Below are 24,470 nucleotides of genomic sequence, written 5' to 3' on the forward strand. Positions count from 1 at the left end.
TAGTCTCGGGAGGGGCACTGCCAGAAAATAAGGTGTTGTTTACAGAACTGAATTAAACGTATCATACAAAGTAAAATGTACAGAGGTCAGTAGGCTGTAGGGCAGCGTACAGAGGTCAGTAGGCTGTAGGGCAGCGTACAGAGGTCAGTAGGCTGTAGGGCAGCGTACAGAGGTCAGTAGGCTGTAGGGCAGCGTACAGAGGTCAGTAGGCTGTAGGGCAGCGTACAGAGGTCAGTAGGCTGTAGGGCAGCGTACAGAGGTCAGTAGGCTGTAGGGCAGCGTACAGAGGTCAGTAGGCTGTAGGGTAGTGTGCAGTAGTGAGTAGTTTGTAGGGTAGTGTACAGTGTTCAGTAGTTTGTAGGGTAGTGTACAGTGCTCAGTAGTTTGTAGGGCAGTGTAGCGAGGTCAGTAGCATGTAGGGCAGTGTATAGGGGTCATTCGTTTTTAGGGCAGTGTAGAAAGGTCAGTAGGATTTAGGGCAGTGTACAGAGGCCAGTAGCATGTAGGGCAGTGTATACGGGTCAGTTGATTGTAGGGAAGGATAGAGTGGTCAGTAGGCTGTAGGACGGTGTACAGACAATAGGGCAGAGGACAGGAGTTGACAGGACAGAGGATAGGACAGTGTACAGGGATCAGTAAAGCCACACACCAGGGGGCTGGGAGGGCACACACCAGGGGGTTATGAGGGCACACACCAGGGGGTTGGAAGGGCATACACTGGGGGGAGGGTCAGGAGGACACACACTGTGGGGGAGGGTAGTGAGGGCACACACCAGTGGAGAGTCAGGAGGCCACACACTGGGTGTCAGGAGGGCACACATCAGTGGTTGGGAGGGCAGACACTGGGGGAGCCAGGAGGGCACACACTGGGGTGGGGGGTTGGGAGAGCATACCATGGGGTGTCAGGAGGGCACACACTGGGGGGAGGTGTTGGGAGGGCATACCATGGGGTATCAGGAGGGCACACACTGGGGGGGTTGGAAGGGAATACCATGGGGTATCAGGAGGGCACACACCAGGGGGCATTCACAATGCTTATTGAGCTAAATGAAAAGGACATGCATTTCCATTTGTCAGCTAACAGCACCTCTATGCTAAGCTGCAGTAACTCAGCAGTAATTTAAGCATTACAAAGTGTGTAATAAGAAATGTAAAGATGAAATCAGGGCGGCTAAAATAGAACACGAGAGACATATAGCGGAGGAGAGTAAAAAGAGCCCCAAGAAGTTTAAGTATATAAACAGTAAGAAAGCGAGGCCAGAACACATTGGCCCCATAAAAGATGACAAAGGAAATATGGCCACTGAGGACAGAGAAAAGGCGGAAGTGTTAAATAATTTCTTCTCTTCAGTCTTCACAAAAGAATCGGGGGGCTACACAAACCTAGCTTGTAAGGCCGAGCTAAACAACACACCTCAGGAAATACCGCCATGGCTAACAGAAGATAGACTTAAAACTAAACTAGAGAAACTTAACATAAATAAATCACCGGGACCGGATGGCTTGCACCCGAGGGTTCTGAAAGAGCTCAGCCAGGTGATTGCCAGACCATTATTCTTGATCTTTAAGGATAGTTTACAGACGGGTATGGTGCCAGCTGATTGGAAAAAAGCCAACGTGGTACCAATATTTAAAAAGGGGCCGAGATGTATCCCGGGTAACTATAGGCCGGTCAGCCTAACATCTGTAGTCTGCAAGATTTTGGAGGGGTTGTTAAGGGACCACATATAAGACTTTAGTAATGAAAACTGTATTATTAGTAGTAATCAGCATGGATTCATGAAAAATCGTTCTTGCCAAACCAATCTATTAACCTTCTATGATGAAGTGAGCTGCCACCTAGATAAAGGAAAGCCTGTGGATGTGGTGTATCTGGACTTTGCAAAGGCATTTGACACCGTTCCCCACAAATGCTTACTGTACAAACTAAGGAAGGTAGGTATGGACCATAGGGTGAGTACCTGGATAGAGAACTGGCTCCAGGGGAGAGTCCAGAGGGTGGTGATTAATGGGGAGTACTCGGATTGGGCGGGTGTGGAAAGTGGGGTCCCCTAGGGTTCTGTCCTGGGACCAATCCTGTTTAATTTATTCATAAATGATCTAGAGGAGGGGATATCTAGTACAATCTCCGTATTTGCAGATGATACTAAACTAAGCATGCCAATATCTTCTATGCAGGATGTGGAAACCTTACAAGCGGACCTGAACAAAATAACGGGGTGGGCAACTACATGGCAGATGAGGTTTAATGTTGAAAAATGTAAAGTAATGCACTTGGGGGCCAGAAACCAGAAAGCAAGCTACTCACTAGGGGGGGAACCTCTGGGTGAGTCTAGGATGGAAAAGGACTTGGGGGTACTGGTAGACAACAGGCTTGGCAGTGGCATGCAATGCCAAGCCGCTGCAAGCAAAGCCAACAGAATACTGGGATGTATAAAAAAGGGGATTCACTCCAGAAATAGAGAGATTATTCTCCCACTCTACAAGACTCTGGTCCGGCCACATGTGGAGTATGCTGTCCAGTTCTGGGCACCGGTCCTCAGGAAGGATGTGCTGGAATTGGAAAGAGTCCAGAGAAGGGCAACAAAAATAATTAGGGGAATGGAGGACATCAGCTATGAGGAAAGACTACAAGCACTGAACTTATTCTCTCTGGAGAAGAGACGATTAAGGGGGGATATGATATCAATGTACAAATACTGTACTGGCGACCCTAGCATAAGGAACAAACTATTCAGAGCAAGGGAATACAATAAGACACGTGGCCACTCACTAAAACTAGAGGAAAGGTGGTTTAACCTTAAAATGCGTAAGGGGTTCTTCACTATAAGAGCGGTAAGGATGTGGAATTCTCTTCCACAAGCAGTCGTATCAGCTGGGAGCATTGATAGTTTCAAAAAGCTATTAGATGGGCACCTTGGAGATCACAACATACAGGGGTATACAATGTACGATTAAAAGCAAACACACACACATCATAGGTTGAACTGGATGGACTGATGTCTTTTTTCAACCTCACTAACTATGTAACTATGTAGCAGACTTAGCATAGAGGTGCTTGCAAACTAATCCACCATGTACAGCTAGCTGAGCCTACCTCCAGGAACATTAACTCAGCTCCCTCTGCTCAGCTGCTCACCCTTCCCTCTTCCAGGCGGGCGCGATCTCCGTGGTCAGGTACATCCCCCATCCCGCCCACTCAAGCAGCAAGCAGCCTGCAGGAGATAGGCTGGAAACCTGCTGGGGGAGGTACAGGGGGCAGAGCGTCAAGTGTCTATGTGTAATGGCTGTGAGTCGTCCCGACCGCAGCTCTGATTTCCAGGGGGGGTTGGCCTCACAATCAGTAATATTTTCTCGGGGGGAGCAATTGCCCTGTTGCCCCCCCGCCGAACCCCTGAGACTGACTCACCGAACCCCTGGGGTTCGATCGAACCCAGGTTAAGAACCACTGCTATATGACATGAACAAAAGTCCCTCAACCCAGGTCCTTTTATCTGTTTTGTTTCCACAGGAGTTGAAGGTATGGAGACTCACCATCTACACGCAGCAATCGGCTCATCTGTGTTCTTCCCTGGGGAGAATCTTGATAAATACACATTTTATGACTTTAAAAAAACAGAGTCAAACCCCATAGTGACATGTCTTGATGGCTGCAATGTACGGAATCCGTACAACAAACGTGGCCACTTCTTCCAAAACAATGGAACATTTCTACTGAATGAGCTAAGAGTGGAGGACAGCGGGATCTATCAGTATGAAATGAATTTCACGGTCAAGGGAAGGATCCATCTCCAGGTGATCGGTGAGTGTTGTGAATGGGTGGCAGTCATGACACATAAAGGACATTGGCAAGGCAGGCTATCTTGGACGGGCACCAACAATAGGGGAATCCGCTGTGTTCCTGTATCCTAGTACCTGGGAATCTGGGGAATTAACATTAACTACCTGCCCTGTTGAGGCCGTATGGCTTATTGAAGGATACAACTATAATGATCCTCAACATTAACCATACTTTCAAAGAATAATATCCCCACGTGGACTATAGGCACCGTGACTTTGGGGAGGGTATTGTATTACTCTAGCAGGTGAACCGTTATCCTGATACTTATACCTTCCAGCCTGGCGGAGGTTGTTAGGTTTCTTGGTGGTTCCAGTTTGTGGATACAATTTCTATATGATATAGCTGCCCCTGCCATATATGGTCCTGACGCCTTTCCAGGGATATCGTTTTACCCTGCCTTTGACCTCGTTGGATTGGTAAAAAAAATGTTGGTCTTTTTGGTCTCTTTGGCCCTGAGGAAGCCTTAGTGCGAAACGCATCGGCTTACAGAGGACTGCTAGACTGCGCCTTAACTGAGACCACGGTTACCAACGTGGTGCTTATGTATCAACGCTCCTACATGGAGTATTTCTCTACAAATGCTTTTATTATGTACAGTATATGTAAAAGTTTTTATCATTATCAATAAGCATGTCTTTTTTATGAAAAATCGTGCTTTAATTGTAATCATCCCTTCCACATTGGCCTCTATAAAGTCCCGCTTTCTCTCTACCTTGATTTGTTTGCTATGTATTGGGATGGCTAATTATGGTATTTTTTTGTCTGGACATTGGCAAGGGACACACATCTAGGCCAAAGCACTCCAAACCAAGGCCGGTAATGTAGGAATGTGCTCTGTTTTTGGTAGCCTTGATTTTAACAAAGGACAACTCGATCTTCTAGTCTACCCCCAGTCTCCACACCATCACAAGGCTTTTTCCCCTTCACATCCCTCCCATATATGTCCCCCAGTGTGTTATTTTTTTAAATGCTTACCTTTTTCTAAAGACTTCAGGCCAGTCATGGGTCCTCTCCTCCACTTAATCTCTTGTCCGGGATGGGCGGTACTTATTGATGCAGGGGTGGAGTCAGAACCATAACCCCCAATTTTCTGAGATGGGAATGAGGGACACCTATTAGCAAAGTATGTAGGCATAGGACACACCCCCTGCCACGCCCCCTTAAAGGAAACTTAATGAAAAAAAAATGATTAGTTAAACCAACATTCTCCTACCTACCTACATACCCGCAACATTCTCCTACCTACCTATATACCCGCAACATTCTCCTACCTACATACCCGCAGCATTTTCCTACCTACCTACCTACATACCCGCAACATTCTCCTACCTACCTACATACATACATACCCGCAACATTCTCCTACCTACCTACCCGCAACATTCTCCTACCTACCTACATACATACATACCCGCAACATTCTCCTACCTACCTACATACCCGCAACATTCTCCTACCTACCTACATACCCGCAACATTCTCCTACCTACATACCCGCAACATTCTCCTACCTACCTACATACATACCCGCAACATTCTCCTACCTACTTGCATACATACCGGCAGCATTCTCCTACCTACCTACATACATACCCGCAGCATTCCCCTACTTACCTACATACCCGCAGCATTCTCCTACGTACTTACATACCCGCAGCATTCTCCTACCTACAGACACGCAACATTCTCCCACCTACCTACCTACCTACATACATACCCGCAACATTCTGTAGTTTGGCTGCAGTGTTTTTTACATTTTTCTTTTTGGGTTTAGATACATCCTAAATATGTAAGAATAATGACAGTGAATGTTCAGGGAATGTTCCAGGCAGTGAATGTTCAGGGAATGTTCCAGGCAGGGAGTGTTCAGCCAATGTTCCAGGCAGGGAGTGTTCAGCCAATGTTCCAGGCAGGGAGTGTTCAGCCAATGTTCCAGGCAGGGAATGTTCTTAGAACGGATTTGTGTTTTTGTTCTCTGCAGCTCCGGTCGTGGAACCGGTTTTGGTAATAGAGGAAAAGAGAGAAGAATATCTGGTGGTCTTCACATGCCGAGCCCGGGGTGACGGTCCTTTCAACTTCACACTTCTCAGGAATAATGAAGCGTTACAAATTGCTAACACCACCGACCATTCTATCTCTTGGTCTATGAATGGATTGGATCCAGCAACGTACGGGAGATTCTTCTGTGATGTGACAAATCCAGTGAGCTCCAAGACGTCTCCATCTATGGAACGTCCACCTCCGGGTAAGTTATCCTTACACTGTGAGACTAAAATTGATTGTTTAATTTAACGCAGGCTGTAAAGCTGAAGTGTAATGTACGCATATTGTGCTGGAAGGCGCCTGTCAACGTCACAGTTCCCTGTATCAAATCTTATTTAAAGAGCATTATATGAAAAGAAAGCATCCCTGATATCCATTTAGATATGCAGGCTCCTCCCTGCTGGCCACCAGATGCTGAAAAATTTTACCTGTGCCATCTGCTGATCAGGTGGTTGAGCATGCACATCTAGAGGGATCCCATGGAGAGAATATTTCTGAGAGGTGGGCAAAAATAGTATGGATCAGGAGGAAAGGAGATTGATGACGACAGAAGTTAAGCTCTAGATTGACTGAAGACAGACTCTAGATTGCTGCAGCTTTCAGAGTAATTTATTTCAACATAGGAGAGTGCCTGCTACAAGTGTGGGGGGAGGGGAGTAAAGCTTGAGTTCAGTTAATTAGGCATATCCCATAGGTTTGTAGGAAGAATTACTCTGCAGGTAGATGGGGAGATGAGGAGTATCCTACAGGTAGATAGGAGGAATCTGCCGGTCTGTTGGTAAATAATTATCCTGCGCGTACAGTATGTAGGTAGATTAGAGGTTTCCTGCACTTATGTAGGTAGATAAGAAGCTTACTGCACGTATGTAGGTAGATTAGAAGTTTCCTGCACGTGTGTAGGTAGGTTAGAAGTTTCCTGCACGTGTGTAGGTAGGTTAGAAGTTTCCTGCACGTGTGTAGGTAGGTTAGAAGTTTCCTGCACGTTTGTAGGTAGGTTAGAGGTTTCCAGCATGTATGTAGGTAGATAAGAAGCTTACTGCACATACAGTGGCGTCGTTATGGTAGTGCGGGCCACACCCGGATGTCACCCGCAGTTTGAGACAAAGTGCTGCACAACATGAGTCGGCACAGCAGAAAACACTCATCCCTTATAGGCACCTGCCTACAAGTATCCAGCAGGTTTGTAGGTGGATAAGGAGTGTAACGGATCAACTGGCACCCCCACTGAGTACCTCCGTTGACGGATGCTCCTAGTGCTTCCTGAGGGCTCCAAGCACTCCACCAGACACCATAATCACTTCAGACCCCACAAACCGCCACAGCTTGGTTGGGGTCTCGCTGTCTCCTACCCACCCTGGACCTACGACAAGGCTCCAGTTTCCAGCGGGTGAACCTCTCATTCCCCAGAGAGTGAAGCAGGAACAGGAACAAGCTCTTACAAGAGCTTAGTGATTATTCAAGGGAGTATGAAGAGCATAGCAATCCCTTGTAGCAGATTCCCCCAATAAGAGACCGGACTCTAGATTGAGGGTGAAGTAGAACAGAAGGTTTAATGGTACAGCTGCTCTTTTATACAGTTTTCCCCCACAAGGTTACCGCCTAGGTGGACCTTGTGGGGAACAGGACATGGAATTCACAATCCAATAAAAACATTGTTTTACACTCAGTCACTCCCATACAGTGTACACAATCCCTCCCCTCTGCCTGAATCGTTATCCTATGCAGATGAAATTGTATACAGAAACCGAATTAGGCTGAACTAAATTTCCAGCCATCTGGACAGAACAATGTGAGGTCATTAACATTTAACAATGAAACAGACAGATTTAACACAATCCACATCACACCTCAATAGATAGACAATAGGACAAGACTGCCAATGACAGTCTGTCCGTCTCCTACATTGAAGTACATGGAATACACATCTACGTATTGCTATGATTATTTAGGTGTCACAGACTTCCTGGCAACAGACTACAGGTCTCATAGTGTAAAGTGGGATTAAATCTTCATATTTCTTGAGAGATATTGTTGATAAATATTACTCTCCCATTACTCATGAAGTTATCCAAACCATTTTCTCAGTGTCCCTTAAGTATCTGTCTTTCACTCCCAGTGATGGTGAGTACCGCCACAAGGCGTATCCAGCAGGTATGTAGGTGGATAAGGAGTATCCAGCAGGTATGCAGTTTAGAGAATGCTGCAAGAGTGTAGCTAGATAGGCAGTATCCTGAAGGGATGTAGGAAGTTGGAAGGGCACTGCAGGTATGTAGGTAGGTGGGAGAAAGTCGCAGGTATGCAGCCACCATATCAAAGGACTGGTAAGCTCCAATACATTACATTTTTGTTCTTGGGGTTTCATAGACTTCAAATATAACTTTTTATAACCAAGGTTCAGCTAATGTTCCAGGCCGGGAATGTTCCTAGAACTTGCTGTTAATGATTTGTGTTCTTGTTCTCTGCAGCTCCGGTGAGGGAACCGGTCTTGTTGAAACAGGAGGTGATGGAAAACGGTAGCCAGTGTCTTGTCAACTTCACATGCCGAGCCGAGGGCGATGGTCCATTCAACTTCACGCTTCTCAGGAATGATAATGAGATAATACAAAATGTCATCAGCCTAGACAACTCCATCTCCTGGTCTATGGATGGCTTGCATCCAAAAACATTCGGTGTATTCTCCTTAATTGTGGCAAATGCGGTCAGCTCTCAGACATCTCCAGCTATTATACTGCTACCTCCAGGTACATTATTCCTATACTGTAAGATTGAAACTGGCTGCTTACTTTAGCACAGGCCCTAAAGCTGAAGTCTAGTTTACCCCTATAATACCTTCCTTCGTTTCCACTTCTCCCCCTTCATCAACATGCAGTTACAATTCTTCTCTCAAATCATTTTGTTTTTTTTTTTAGAAATACTTCTTTTGAGACTCTGAGGTAATCAGTAGGTCCATCTGATGCTCTTTGATCTGAGTTTGGTGGTGTAACGGAACCGCCGACCCACACTGTACTTGTGGTCTTCTGTCAGTATACGACTTCCTTGCAGTCATGATTCCAGCCGCCCTACATACAAAGCTAGCCTGACAACTTGGCTTGTATGTGTCTTGGAACCTTCTCCTTTATTGAACAGTTACACACTCAATTTATACACACATGAGCACATCCCCCTCCTGATCAAATTACTACACACAGGTCAGGGGTTGCTTGATTACATTATCCTATGCAGATGAAATTGTATACAGAAACCAAATTAACCTGAACTAATTATCTGGCCATCTGCACATAACAATGTGAGGTCATTAACATTTAACAATGGGACATGCAGACTTAACACAATCCACATTCCATCTCAATAGATAGACAATAGGACAAGACTGCCAATGACAGTCTGTTCGTCTATTACATTGAAACACAAGTAATGAGTAATTAGTATCAACACAGGAGAGGACATGCTACAATAGGCCAAGGCTCAAATTTAAACACAGGTGTGTATTATACAGTATAGCAGGGAGAAGAGCACTTTGTATTTATTTTTGATTATTTTTACTGATGTTTTGTATGTTTTTACAATACATAAAATTGTTGTTTTACAAATAAACATTTGAGTCAGGGTGTATCCATAGTAGGACAGTAAATAAGCAGGTGGTCCCCCTTCTTCCGCTAACCTGATATCTTCTAAAGCTGGTCCCTCAGCATGACCCCTTCCATCCACTCTTTGCTCCTTACCTGCCCCAAAATGCTGTTGGGTGCCCCCATCTGGGATGTGGTAGAGCTGAAAAAAGCACTTTTCTTCCCATGTTGATGAGGAACAAGGCTTCTTCCCCACAACCGTAGCTTGGTGGTTGTGGAGATCTGTAGGCGGGGAGTCGGAATCTGAAAAAAATAAGGGGACTAGTGCCCCATCATTGGTGTCAGTGAAAGGAAGAGTGCTTCATCATTGGTGTCAGTGGGGGAAATCATGCCCAATTATTGGTTTTGGCAGAAGAAATAGCACCCATCACTGGTGTCAGTGGAAGGAATAGAAGGAATAGTGCCTCATCATTGGTGTCTGTGGGAGGAATAGTGCCCCATCATTGGTGTCCGTGGGAGGAATAGTGCCCTATCATTGGTATCAGTGGGAGGAATAGTGCACCATCATTGGTATCAGTGGGAGGGATAGTGCCCCATCAAAAACAGAAACTATGTACAACTTGAGGAAAATTAAGTCCTTTCTTAAGAGCTAGAGCTGAAGCCCCTGCTTATAGCAAACTGTGGCCTTGGCTTGCATGGTGGCAGTTAAAAGCAGATTTCTAGAGCAAAGTCCCTTCACAAGGAATTAGATAAACAAAGCTACTCAAGACATCAGCCGATGTCCCCGTTATTAAACACACAGCTGACACTCTAGCACAAAAGGGATGTCAGCAGCCCAATAAGTTCTCTCAGCAGTCTGTACTCCCATAATGTCCAGGGAAATCTGGTTGCTTCCTTCCAACTTCCAAATTACACCTTTCTCCAGTGATAGATCTTCAGCAGACAGCTCCTCAGTCAGCTCTTAGCTTCAGGATCCAGGCCTTTAGGTCACTCACCAGAGGCCTCACAAACCGCAAGCACATGCCAGCACTGCCCTGGAGGGAAACAAGCCCTCTAGTCTGGACCGATCCTCTCCAGGAAAAGTCACAGGGCTCAGTGTCCCACATAATAAATATATATACAGTCTCCCAGCAGCCTTCAGGGTCCTGCTCCCTGGGATTGGTCAGGACTGTATATTCATGCTGCCATCTAGCTTCACACCTATCATGCAGAAAGTTCTACTGATTTCTGGAAAGCAGAAGGAGCTATCAGACTAGCAGCATCTGAGAACACTGAACAGTCCTAACTAATGAATTGTACCCCCACTGGATACAGTGAGGCAAGGTAATTTTACCTAACAAAACACACACAGCTCCACTGAACATGGTGAGCCAACCCTAAGGCCCCATTCACACCAAAGCATTTTGTAACTTGAAGCTCGAAGCTACAACACGCTGGAGGAGAAAAAAAAATCAATGCTTCTCTATGGAGATGGTTCACAACTCTACTCCAAGTCGCCCGAAGCTCAAAGTTCTGGGCTTTTTTGCAGCTCGAATTGGGCAGATTTGGGCATTTTTGGCGCGTTTTTATTGCCACAGAAGTACATGGAAACGTGAGATTTGCACATTTTTATGTGCCTTTGGGCCTTTTGTTGCGTGACTTGGCTCGTTTTTCTGACCCAGGAAGTGGATGAATAGCAAATGAAGAAACAGATGGTCTTTTATCTATTGGCTAATAAAAAAACGCCCAAGAGCAAAAACGCTGCACAGAAGGCGCATAAACACGCATGAAAACGTGCCAAAATCGCTCATAAAAATGCCCAAAGACGCAACACTAAGGTGTGAATGCACCCTAAATCTAACTGATCCTAGCACCTATCTAGGAGGGTGCTACAGACACGTTATTCTGCTTTAAAAAAAAGTTGTAGTTTTGACTTGTTTCAGTTTGTTCCTTCCCATATGTAAGAAAAATGTATTTCCAATATATTAAGGGAAAAAAATATTTTGAAATATATTGAATATGGCCAAAATTGTAGCATTTCAAATATATTTCCAATATATTTGGGAAAAATAAAAAATGTTTTTTTAAAATATATTTTTAATATAATTTTCTTCCATGTGGGTTGGAGTGTTAAGCCTCACTGAGTCATTGCATTGTGTTCTTCTGTAGTAACCCTGAAGGAGAAGATAATGAGGATGATTGTGATCGCTTTCCTGTGTCACTGGGTCTCTGCCGTGGTCATCCTATGTAATAAATATATTTGCAAGAAGTTGAGAAAAGAGAAGCCGGAAAAGGAGGACAATAACAATGAAGGTGAAACTCTACAGAGCGATGCTCACCAACCTCATGGTCCAGAAAACCAAGATACCTCTAACCGCATCGACAACTCTCATTTCATCTGCCCACTTTCTGGGTGTTGGTGCCAAAACCTCACCCGTTCTACAGGTTGGTTCAACACAAGCCTTGCCTATAAATCTGTGAGGACCACCCACCTAGATCCAGAGTTGTATAAAGTACTCGAAACCCATACTTGAGTAAAAGTACAAGTGCTAGATCAAAAAGTGACTTGAGTAGAAGTGGAAGTGCTCGATCAAAAAGTGACTTGAGTAGAAGTACTAAAGTATTCAACATTTTTTGTACTTAAGTATTGCAAGTAGTTTTTTTAAAAATTTTGCTACTCAAGTACTGAAAGTAAAAGTACCAGTAGTTTTGAAAAAAAAAAATTGCTACTCAAGTACTGAAAGTAAAAGTACAAGTACTGAAAGTAAAAGTACAAGTACAAGTTATGTATTTATTAAAGAAAGAAGTCAAAAGTTTGAACCTCATATTGTTTTTTATTATTTCAAATGCAGCTTTTATTTATACATACAGTAGCATTTATTTTCGTATGCGCTGATAATACACATGTTTTGAGCTTCATGAAACCTGCCATCTACTGTTCTGGCAGTGGTAATTTTTATAATAGTAACGAGTAACTATGCAGCACAAAAAAAAAATATCGGAGTAGAAGTATTGAAATCATCGAAAAAAATGTAGTGAAGTAAAAGTGGAAGTAGGAGAAAAAAATTCTACTCTAGGAAAGTACAGATACCGCCTTTCCGTACTTAAGTACAGTAGTGAAGTAGTTCTACTTAGTTACTATACATCTCTGCCTAGATCCGATGTTGCATTTCTCTAAAATTCATTCTTGCTTTCTCTTTCTTTTAGTGAACAAGGATCGGATTCTCAGCCTGGTCAGCAGAACCTTCACTATTGTGGACAACCTCCTCGGGTTCTTAAAGGAGTTCTCTGTGCTGCTTATCTGTGTGGATGGTAAGGAACATCCGTCTGTCAGAGGCTTCCAATGACTCCAGTGAGAATCAGAACTTTTATTTTATCAGGAAAAAGCTCTCTCTCATATGCAGGGCTGCTGTTAGAAATCGCGGGGCCCCGTACAGACTACCTGGCAGGGCCCCCCCCCAAGAAAATATTAAAGATATATTTAGCTAAAATTACAACAAAATCACTATTATCAGACACAAATATAACATAACTCGCATAATTCCTGCTAAATCTAAAAAAAAAAACATGTTAAATAAAAAAGAAGATGAGATGAGAAAAATCTACAGGCTGGGCAGTTGGAGCTCAGTGATTAGAGAGACAGAGAGAGAGAAACAAAGTTACAATTTACAAATAAACTCCTGAGCAGAGAGAACATTAGAGCCAGGGCTGGGAGGGGGAACCACACAAGGGAGGGGGATTAGTGAGGGACGACTGTCTCTTTCTCAGCAGATAAAAGCTGATAGCAGGGAGAGGGACAGATCAGATTCAGGTGCTGGAGGAAGATTCCTGTATTTGTTGTCCATCACTAATCCCCCTTTTCTGTGTGGGCCCCCCCTGTGTACTCGGGGCCCCCTACAAGAGGGCTGGTGGTCCCCCCCTATCAGCGGCCCTGCTCATATGAGTCAATGCAAGACTCTTGTCTTATAAAGAGACCGTGGAGATACAGGTTTATCCTGCAATATTGTGCTTTTATATTGTTATATTTTATATATTTTATATCCAATCTATAGTTTTAGAAAAAAAGAAACACAAAAACGAATTTCATTCCACACAAACCCCATATAGTATTTTTATATATAATATAATAATACTGTGTGGAGTAGATGGATACTGTGAAATGTGGTGAAAAATTATGACACTTTAAATGGGCGGAGCTATAAATGCCTGAACAGCTCATGTGTTTAGAGTTGACCATCGACCTTCGAAATAATGCTCTCAGTTTGGCTGCTGAAGCGATACATTGTATGTGTGGTACAATCATTTACTGAGAGAGATCAACCACTGACGAAGCCCATCTTTTTCTTAACCACTTCTGTTCTGGAAGGTTTACCCCCCCTTCATGACCAGGCCATTTTTTGCGATATTGCCTCATTTTAACCGACAATTGCGCCGTCGTACGACGCTCTACCCAAATAAAATCAATGTCCTTTTTTTCCCCACAAATAGAGCTTTCTTTTGGTGGTATTTGTTCACCTCTGCGGTTTTATTTATTGCGCTACATACAAAAAAGACCGACAATTTTGAAAAAAATAAATATATATATACACACACACACACACATACATACATACATACATACATACATACATACATACATACATACATACATACATACATACATACACAGTATCACACAAAAGTAAGTACACCCCTCACATTTCTGTAAATATTTTATTCTATCTTTTCATGTGACAACACTGAAGAAATGACACTTTGCTACAATGTAAAGTAGTGAGTGTACAGCTTGTATAACAGTGTAAATTTACTGTCGTCACAAAAATATGTGATTGATAAACAGCTGCGCAAATATCATCATGTGACTTGTAAAATTGCACAATTCACTATTTCGTTCTCCAGGGTCTTGGAAGAGAGCAGGGTGTTATCAAATGTTTGCTTTCTCTATATTTTACAGTTAAATAGTTTGCATGGACAAAGTATCTGTTAAAGCTAAACTCCTGAAAACAGCCTTGTATTGGGGCTGCACTTGCACTGCAAGGGTTAGCTGATCTAGGTGGACCGGGTACAGGTCCCACAGGTATTCAGGCTGCACTATGCTACTAGACCGGTCCCTGCAGCCTATTCTCCCCCTGCACTCTCCTGCTGTAAATTGTAAATGCTCTTTAGTAGCAGCCCTTCTTTCTAGTACTTTCTGGGTAGCGAAGGGGGGATTTGGGGCTTGGGGGGAATTTGGTATGGAGCAAGGGGGCCTTTACTGGGAGGATAGAGGTTGGGAGGAATTTGGGGGATGTAATTTTTGTTGTAAACTGGCCTCTGCGCTACGCACTCCTAAATCCTGCATCCTGTATTACTCTCCTTTACTCTGCTCCCTATGTGTATTGCACTCCTGAACCCTGCACCCTGTGTGTTCCGCACTTCTGAACCCTGCACCCTGTGTGTTCTGCACTCCTGAACCCTGCCCCCTGTGCGTATTGCGCTCCTGAACCCTGCACCCTGTGCGTATTGCACTTCAGAACCCTGCATCCTGTGCGTATTGCACTTCAGAACCCTGCATCCTGTGCGTATTGCACTTCAGAACCCTGCTCCCTGTGCGTATTGCACTTCAGAACCCTGCTCCCTGTGCGTATTGCACTTCAGAACCCTGCTCCCTGTGCGTATTGCACTTCAGAACCCTGCTCCCTGTGCGTATTGCACTTCAGAACCCTGCTCCCTGTGCGTATTGCACTTCAGAACCCTGCTCCCTGTGCGTATTGCACTCCTGTACCCTGCTCCCTTTGCGTATTGCACTCCTGAACCCTGCACCCTTTGCGTATCGCACTTCTGAACCCTGAAACCTGTGCGTATCGCACTTCTGAACCTTTACCTTTCACCCTGTGTGCAAGGCACTCCTGAACCCTGCACCCCTGTGTGCAAGGCACTCCTGAACCCTGCACCCCTGTGTGCAAGGCACTCCTGAACCCTGCACCCCTGTGTGCAATGCACTCCTGAACCCTGCACCCCTGTGTGCAAGGCACTGCGGAATCCTGCACCCTGTGTATATTGCAATCCTGAACCCTTCACTGTGTGCGCTTTGCTGTACATTTCATACTCGTGACCACTACACCCTCTATCCTGAGCTGTATATGGCATACTCCTTACCACTGTACTCTCAATGCTGTATTTTACATTACATACTTCTGAAGTGTTTATTATCTTAACAGTTGCTGGTTGCTAAGTAGTCACTGACTATTCTGGGATGTTCTTTAATATTATTTCTGGTAAGTTGGCCTCCTGTCCATTTAGGCGGGATGTAATTTTTGTTGTAAACTGGCCTGTGTGCTACGCACTCCTGAACCCTGCACCCTGTATTGCACACTTCTGAACCCCACACCTTGTATTACACACTCCTGAACCCTGCACCCTGTGTGTATCGCGCTCCTGAACCCTGCACCCTGTGTGTATCGCACTTCCGAACCCTGCATCCTGTGCATATCGCACTTCAAACTCAAGAACCCTGCACTATGTTTGTATCGCACTCCCGAACCCTGCACCATGTTTGTATTGCACTTTAAAACCCTGTGCCCTGTGTGTAACACACTCCCAAACCCTGCACCCTGTGTAATGCACTCCTGAGCCCTGCACCATGTGTGTACCACACTCCTTAACCCTGCACATTGTATGTTTCCACACTCCTTAACCCTGCACCCTGTGTGTACAACACTCCTTAACCTTGCTCCCAGTGTGTAATGCACTCCTGATCTCTGTACCCTGTGTGTAACGCACTCTTAAACCCTTTATCCTATGTGTAATGCACTCCTGAACCCTACATCCTATGTGTAACGCACTCCTGAGCCCTGCACCCTGTGTGGAATGCACTCCCAAACTATGCACCCTGTGTGTAACGCACTCCTGTACCTTGCACCCTGTGTGTGTTGCATTCCCGAACCCTGCACCCTGTGTGTATTGCATTCCCGAACCCTGCATCCTGTGTGTAATGCACTCCTGAGCCCTGTACCCTGCACCCTAAATGTAACGCACTCCTGACCCCTGTACCCTGTGTGTAACCTGCTCCTGAACCCTACACTCTGTATCCTGAGCTGTATATGGCATACTCCTGACCACTGTGCTCTTAATGCTAGATATGCATTACATACTTCTGAAGTGTTTGTCTTAAGTTACTGGTTGCTAAGTAGTCACTTACTATTCTGGGAAGTTCTTCTTTAATAATATTTCCAGTAAGTTAGTCTCCTGTGCAAGACAACTCCTTCCTGCCAATATTGTGCCCCTATATACCCCATTTCCTGGCATTGGTTGTAGCCTTCCTTCATCCTACCAGGATAAGCATTTTTATTTCTATCTGTCTTACTGCTCTAGAGTTCCCATCACTGCCTGTCTGGTAAAACCTAGTCGAGGAAAGGAAGAGAGGAGAAACCTCTCTAATAGAGCCTCAGACAGCAGTGAAAACCCAACAGGGGCTCTAATCCTTCCCCATCCTATCTAAAACAAAACCAAAAAAGTTTTGCCTGGACCTACACTTTTTTGAAGACCTTTGTTGGAAGTCAAATCCATGAAAAAGGATTAGGCCAGTTACAGTTTTATTTATCTAATTGTCTATGAATGCATTCATTTTCTACCTATTTTATGTTATTATAGTTAATTCTATATAATAGTCATTCTGCCCCGGTGGCTGTCCTCTTGCTGAACAGCTCGTGACGCTGGGAGCCATCCCTGCCCTTGCCACAATATTCTCACCTGATTATCTAGCCCAAGACCTACCTTTGGCTATCTACACCATGCTAATGGACCTTGCGGTGTGACTCTGTGTGGGGACTGTGCCCCCTCAGTTCCCATTGGGGACGTTTCTCTGGGAGATCCTCAGTCTCATTGACAACCAATAGAAATGCGCCTGCTCCTGATGAAGTGAAACTATATTCACGAAACGCGTCGAGCTATGGTGGCCATTCCAAACTTTTTCTGTCATATTCAACATGCATCCTAATATCAATATTTATGGATACCCTAGAACTTCTGGTTTATCCCGTTATTTTTCTTTAACAATTTTATGGTTTTAGCATGTTATATATACTGTGTTTATGTCCCCTTTTTACCTGTCATGTATTTATTATACTTAATGTTATCTGCCATGTACATGTTAATAAACACATAATGATCAACCCTATGCTTCTATATGCTTACCAGCAGATGTATATGTGATATTGTTATCATTATGTCCACACTGGTTACACCTCATGCAAAGTCCCACAATTCTTGAACACGATGTGTTCCCATATTTTTTCATATAACTAGGGATGGAGACTCAATGGCACGAGTTTCATTTAAAGTCCCATTTTCCCTTTCTTTCCATTATTTTCACATCCCTTTCCCTCCCCTTTTTTTCCTTTTGTCCTTCTTACTACTTAATAGTCATTCTCTTTATATTGTTGTGTGTTTCAGGACAGATTATCCCGGTGTGGTGGTGCGTTGTGCCAGGATGTTTTCTGCTCTGTAGAGTAATCTACTGGATATTCTTCTTCGTAAACAGATCTAGAGAAACAAGTGAGTATTGTGCAGCATTTTCCTTTTGTGTTCTGTAAGATTATGACTTAAAGGAGCAATAATCCATACAGAGGAATTTGCATGTTTTGTTGTGACCCGAAATTATTGATCATTTGATGCTCAGGCCGGTAAATGTAGCAGTGTCAGTATACGTTGGTTAACCACTTTAGCCCCGGAGGATTTGGCTGCTCAAAGACCAGGGCCTATTTTGCGATTCGGCACTGCGTGATTTTAACGGACAATTGCACGGTCGTGCGACGCTGTACCTAAATTAAATTGACGTCCTTTTTTTCCCACAAACAGAGCTTTCTTTTGATGGTATTTGATCACCTGTGCGATTTTTTTCTTTTTGCGCTATAAGCAAAAAGAGCGTAAATTTTGCAAAAATAACAATATTTTTCACATTTTTTTTATATGAAATTCTCCCAAAAAAACCTGTAAAAATCAAAATTTTTTAACCTTTTTGGCCAATTTGTTTTCTGCTACATATGTTTAGTGAAAAAAAATGCAATAAGCGTATTTTGATTGGTTTGCGCAGAAGTTATTGCGTTTACTAACTACGGGAAAGATTTATGTCATTTTTATTGTTTTTTTTTTAACTAGTAATGGCGGCGATCTGCAATTTTTTTTTTTTTTTCTTGCGGTGGACAGACATTTGACTGACATTTTTGACACTTTTGGGGGTACCAGTGACATTACTACAGTAATCAGTGCTATACATATGCACTGTTACTGTAAAAATGACACTGGCAGGGAAGAGATTAACTTTATTAGAGATGCAGGGGTTAAATGTGTCCCTAGGGGCGTGCTTCTAACTCTAAAGGGGCGTGGCTTGTGATGTAACCACAGAGACATACGATCCTACATAGCAGGATCGTATGATCTCTGCAGTTACACCAGGGGGAATGACAAACGGCTTTGTTTACATCAGCCGCCTGCCTTTCACCCTCTCCAGCGGGAGATCGCGAGTGACCGACGGACATCGGAGCCGCCGGTCACTCGCGCGTGGATGGCAGTGAACGAGCGGGGGCGGGCGAGTGACGTACCGATACGTCACTTTGCCCAGAGGGGGCTGACCGCCGCAGTAGTACAAAGGCAAATTTTCACTGATCTTGGAATTTACCTTGTATCCTACAAAGTAACAATATTTAAACGTAAAAAAAAAATAAATAAACAAAAAAAAAAAGTCTACCTTTTTTATAAAGCATGTTGAAATTTTTTATGTAAATCAACTTTTCTTAACCTTTTTAGTATAAGGAAACCTTGAAATGTTCCTTAAATTGGTGGTCAGTGGGAAGAATGTCCCTTACATTGGCGGCCAGTGGGAAGAATGTCCCTTACATTGGCGGTCAGTGGGAAGAATGTCCCTTACATTGGCGGTCAGTGGGAAGAATGTCTCCTTACATTGGTGGTCAGTGGGAAGAATGTTCCTTACATTGGTGGTCAGTGGGAAGAATGTTCCTTACATTGGTGGTCAGTGGGAAGAATGTTCCTTACATTGGTGGTCAGTGGGAAGAATGTTCCTTACATTGGTGGTCAGTGGGAAGAATGTCCCTTACATTGGTGGTCAGTGGGAAGAATGCTCATTACATTGGTAATCAGTGGGAAGAATATCCCTTACATTGGTGGTCAGTGGGAAGAATATCCCTTACATTGGTGGTCAGTGGGAAGAATGTTCCTTACATTGGTGGACAGTGGAAAGAATGTTCCTTACATTGGTGGTCAGTGGGAAGAATGTTCCTTACATTGGTGGACAGTGGAAAGAATGTCCCTTACATTGGTGGTCAGTGGGAAGAATGTTCCTTACATTGGTGGACAGTGGAAAGAATGGCTAATTTCCTAAATTTTTTATGGAAGAACATGTACGGTTTCTGTTTGGTACACTATTTTAAATAAATAAAAAAAGTCCCTGGTTTGTTATTATGGGCTAACAGATGTACAAAAATTCTTTTTTTTATACTGTAATCAGCAGATCGCGGGTGCAAGGCCAGAATCCTGCAGACTCTCAGTAGGCTGTTTGCTCGTACTTTTAACAGGCAGGAAATTACTGAATGGCAAGAAGGATCAATTGCCTACAACTAAATAGAATATCTATGCAAAAGATTTTGTATTAAACTCACCTCTCCAGTGGTCCATGTCTTCTATTTTTGTAGTAGCCTCTGTCAGACTCTTCAGCATTCAACACTTCCTGGAGTGTCAGATTCTTGTATCTCCTTCCATGCCAAGGTTCCATCCTCCATCCCCTACTTCACAACTGTGTGCCAGGGGTGTAACTACAGGGGTTGCAATTGTAACTGGGCTCCATGTTCCAGGAGGCATGTGCGGCTCCTGTGTACACCTGGATAGGAGGGGCGGTGGGGGCAGCATGTAGAGAAATCACTGTCCTCCTTTTTCCTCCTGTAGCTGCAGGAGGAAAATGGAGGAGATTGGTTCCTCTGTATGCTGCCCCCGCCACTCCTCCTATCCAGTTCACTTGTGTTCTGCTGTCTCTGTGCCCCTGTGTGCTCCCCTGGTCCCCCCCCCCCCCTCTACTGTGCTGCCCCCTCCCCACTGTGCTCCCTTCCCTCTCCTGCCCAGCTGCTGCAGGGGATGTGTCACAATAGAGAACCAGGAAGGGGTCGTTAAATATGTAATTTACCAGCTCCTTCCTTTTCTGAATGGACAGAGTCATAGTCAGTCACATTGTAAAAAAATAAAATAAAATGATAAAAAATAATACAATTAAAATACCAAAAAATAAAAACTACTGACACCAGTGGGTGAACTTCCAGGATCGCAAAGGTCACACTTGCGACCGGGCCCTGGCATTCCACCACCCTGGGGAGGCCCCAAGATGGCAGGAAGGGGGCCCACTGCATAACTTGTGAAAGGGTCCCGCTGCGGGAGTAACGGGCCCCAGGATCAGTGGGAAGAGCCCCAGGCTTGAAGGGGAGGGGGTCCAGGGGGCCCTTCTTGGTTTCTTGCACTGGGGCCCTGAAGGTTCTAGTTACGCCTCTGCTGTGTGCTGAAGAGATGTAGGGGGTTGGAGGATAAAATCCAGAAGGGACACAAGGATCCAACAATCCCGAGAGTGATACTAAATAGTCTGAAGAGACAAGAACTAACTGCTCAAGGTTGTGTAATTGCCTGATGACTCACACCGGTGCATGCCCTGGCTCGCCCCTGTGAAAACTTGATAAAGGAATTGGCAGCACTCCAGGTTGAGTCAAAATCCAGGTTTATTGACTGGACATCCAAATATGACAATCGTGACAAGGTACCTGGAGTGCTGCCAATTCCTTTTCCTTTATACTAAATAGTCCAATGGACACTGCAATGCTTCAGTAGAGAGAAGAGAGGAAACACACTGGAATAATAAGTATAATTCATCATCTTTTACTGGAACCTGCTATTTAGACTTTTTTTTTTTTTTGGATGACAGCAGCATCGGATTAATTGTCTGCTGCTCCCCTTTTAGCCCTGACCATAACAATGGTCCAAGTGATGTAGAAAACAACCATTCATTCCCTATTAATAATATCTTTGTCCTTGTTTTTTTGATCATTTTTCAGGTGTAAGATTATCTTCTGCTGTAGACAATGCCATGATCTTCTCCAATATGATTGTCATTCCGGCATTCTGCATTGCTATTTTGGTGATCATCTTCATACGCTGTGAGTAGAAAAGGATTCTGGTGTATCATACCTTTTTATTGAGCTTTATCTCTGTTGGGGTTGATGATGCGGGAAAGAAATTGGCTGCAGTTCCCTGGCGGTCCAAAAGATTTATTGAAACCTGTATAAAACTGCCACCGGGACCACGACCCAGACCATGGAAAGGTTGACGTGTTTCACGCTGACAATGTGGTGTGAACTGACACAATAGAGAACAAGGCTTGTTGCCTTGTCAATTCGTTTACTACTGCATTGACCATTGCAGCCTAACACGTGGTGTGCAGATTTGTATTTTGTTTTTTGCTGTCCTAGGAAAGACTGAAATCTGCCCCCCACCTTCTAAATTTGTCCCCTCCTCCCTTCTCTGATTGCTATGTGGGGTCTCTGCTTGTTATGCTGGGTCTTTGGTGGACTGTGGGGTAGTAACCCCCCCCAAACCCGCTAGCCTGCCACAGTGCTACCCTCAACTCAACTGGAGAGAGAGGGGGGGGGGGAATGGAGAGAGAGAGAGAGGGGGGTTTGAGAGAGAAAGGGGGGTGGAGAGAGGAGGGGCTGGAAAGAGAAAGATGGGGGCTGGAGAGATTGGGTAGATAGAGAGGGGGTGGAGAGCGGGAGGGAGGGGGTGGAGAGCGGGAGGGAGGGGGTGGAGAGCGGGAGGGAGGGGGTGGAGAGAGGGAGGGAGGTAGGAGAGAGAGAGGTAGGGGGGTAAAGAGAGAGGGAGGGGGTAAGAGAGTGAGGGGATCTCTGCCCCTCCATCTGCAGTTCTCAGAGCAGGGCTGGCGTCAGCGGGGGATCTCCGCCTCTCCCTCTGCAGTTCTTGGAGCGGGGCTGGCGTCAGCGGGTGATCTCTGCCCCTCCATCTGCAGTGCTCGGAGCGGGGCTGGCGTCAGCGGGTGATCTCTGCCCCTCCATCTGCAGTGCTCGGAGCAGGGCTGGTGTCAGCGGGGGATCTCCGCCTCTCCCTCAGCAGTGCTCAGAGCGGGCTGACATCAGCGGGTGATCTCTGCCCCTCCATCTGCAGTTCTCGGAGCAGGGCTGGTGTCAGCGGGGGATCTCTGCCTCTCCCTCTGCAGTGCTCGGAGCAGGGCTGGCGTCAGCGGGGGATCTCCGCCTCTCCCTCTGCAGTGCTCGGTGCGGGGCTGACGTCAGCGGGGGAACTTAGCCCCTCCATCTGCAGTGCTCGGAGCAGGGCTGGTGTCAGCGGGGGATCTTAGCCCCTCCCTCTGTAGTGCTCGGAGCGGGGCTAACGTCAGTGGGTGATCTTGGCCCCTCCCTCTGCAGTGCTCTGTGCGGGGCTGACGTCAGCGAGGAATCTTAGCCCCCCCGCAGTGCTCGGAGCAGGCTGATGTCAGCAGGGGATCTCAGCCCCTCCCTCTGCAGTGCTTGGAGCGGGGCTCATCTCTGCCCCTTTCTCTGCAGTATTCGAAGCGGGGAAGAAGAGCTCCAGTGGATCACGTGAACGCCTAGCGGCGCTGTAAATAAGGAATTTTCCACACTAAAATTAGAAAAGGAGACACACTGCACATTATCAAATCTTTTTACAAAACAGAATATATATTTTTACAACAACTTTAACTAGGGCTTATTTTTGGGATTAAAGGAGTCCTAATGATGACCCCTGAGCTGAGAGGGGGGAGAGAAGACTGGGGACACAGGACCTTTTTTAAAAACATTTTATTGTTTTTTATTTCAGGTTTTTTATAAAGGGGTAAATGACACGGCACAAGCACTGTGCTGTTTCTCATGCTTTAAAGGGTCAGGATATTTTGAATAAATGTAGATTATTGTACATGCCGTAAATAAATGAGGCCTCCCCTGAAAATAAGCCCTAGTGTGTTTTTTTTGTAGCCAAAATTTATAGAATTTTCGGGGAAACACATTAATCTATCAATTAATAAAATGTCTTTGAAATATAATGTACACATTTATTGGGAATTGAAGAACCTGGGAGTGATCTGGATGTCTGAAGAGCGATGTCATAAATTTGTAATTGTCGCATCATTTGAAATATAACAGATGTGTTATCTCAGTGTCACATGTATTTTACAGACCGCCCTCCCTGTGGAATGACGGACATATCCCTGGTTGTTATACCTGCTGTCTGTGCGCTGATTTTCATCTGCTACTTATGTAAGTGAATGTTTATCAGTGAATAAATATGGAATTAAAGATAATCTTTGATGGGCAAAACAAGCTCTAACAGCAGACTTATCTACATGCAAATATAAATACAGAGCATCAACAAATTATGTAGTTTGTCACATATAATGTACATAGACATTAGTTCCCGCCCATGAGGAACTTACAATCTAAGTTCCCAATCCCTTGGATGAAGGAAAGAAAACCTAATCATCTATGGGCTGCCCAAGTCCCAGTATAGGTGAAGCATGTTAGTGTGAGGATCCTGCATGCAATGTCTGTGTATGTGCTGAAAAATTAAAGCGTATTATAAAATTTATTAAAGCGTAAAATAAAGTTCCATTCAATTTTATTATCCAGACAATGTGCGATTTCAAACGCTAAATAATCAATCGACACAACTTCCATTCTGATCAGTTTTGATCAAAATGAGTCTATCAGCCATGTAGGAAAATTGATTGTTTTGCGTAGATCTTCAGAGATGGGATTCTTTGTTCATGAATAGGGATGATCGAACGGTTCGGGTCGACCATCGGCCGAATTCTGAACTTTTTGCGGTAAAAGTTCGGAAATTCGGCCACCAGAACCGCCCAAAATGCAATGGGACATGAACTAAAAGCCCGTGATTGGCCCAGAAACATCAGTAAAAGCAGATTGGAGTGACTAGGGGGTCCAGAGGCCAATCAGGAGTGAATACGCCCCCCAGTATATAAC

The 24,470-nt window shown here is 44.7% G+C and overlaps 1 protein-coding gene across 1 annotated transcript in view; it reads left to right on the forward strand.

The window, feature by feature from the left end:
* Window positions 1-24,470, forward strand: part of LOC309552783 (uncharacterized protein) — a 41,228-nt gene that overhangs the window by 15,028 nt on the left and 1,730 nt on the right. The window contains exons 2-8 of the mRNA XM_082253697.1: window positions 3,512-3,802; window positions 8,350-8,625; window positions 11,599-11,874; window positions 12,637-12,741; window positions 17,863-17,964; window positions 21,516-21,617; window positions 23,667-23,747. Of these exons, the coding sequence (XP_082109823.1) occupies window positions 3,512-3,802; window positions 8,350-8,625; window positions 11,599-11,874; window positions 12,637-12,741; window positions 17,863-17,964; window positions 21,516-21,617; window positions 23,667-23,747 (1,233 nt within the window). The remainder of the gene's footprint in view (window positions 1-3,511; window positions 3,803-8,349; window positions 8,626-11,598; window positions 11,875-12,636; window positions 12,742-17,862; window positions 17,965-21,515; window positions 21,618-23,666; window positions 23,748-24,470) is intronic.

This window comes from Pelophylax lessonae, assembly GCF_965119305.1.
Source record: "Pelophylax lessonae genome assembly, chromosome: 1".
Taxonomy (NCBI): domain Eukaryota; kingdom Metazoa; phylum Chordata; class Amphibia; order Anura; family Ranidae; genus Pelophylax; species Pelophylax lessonae.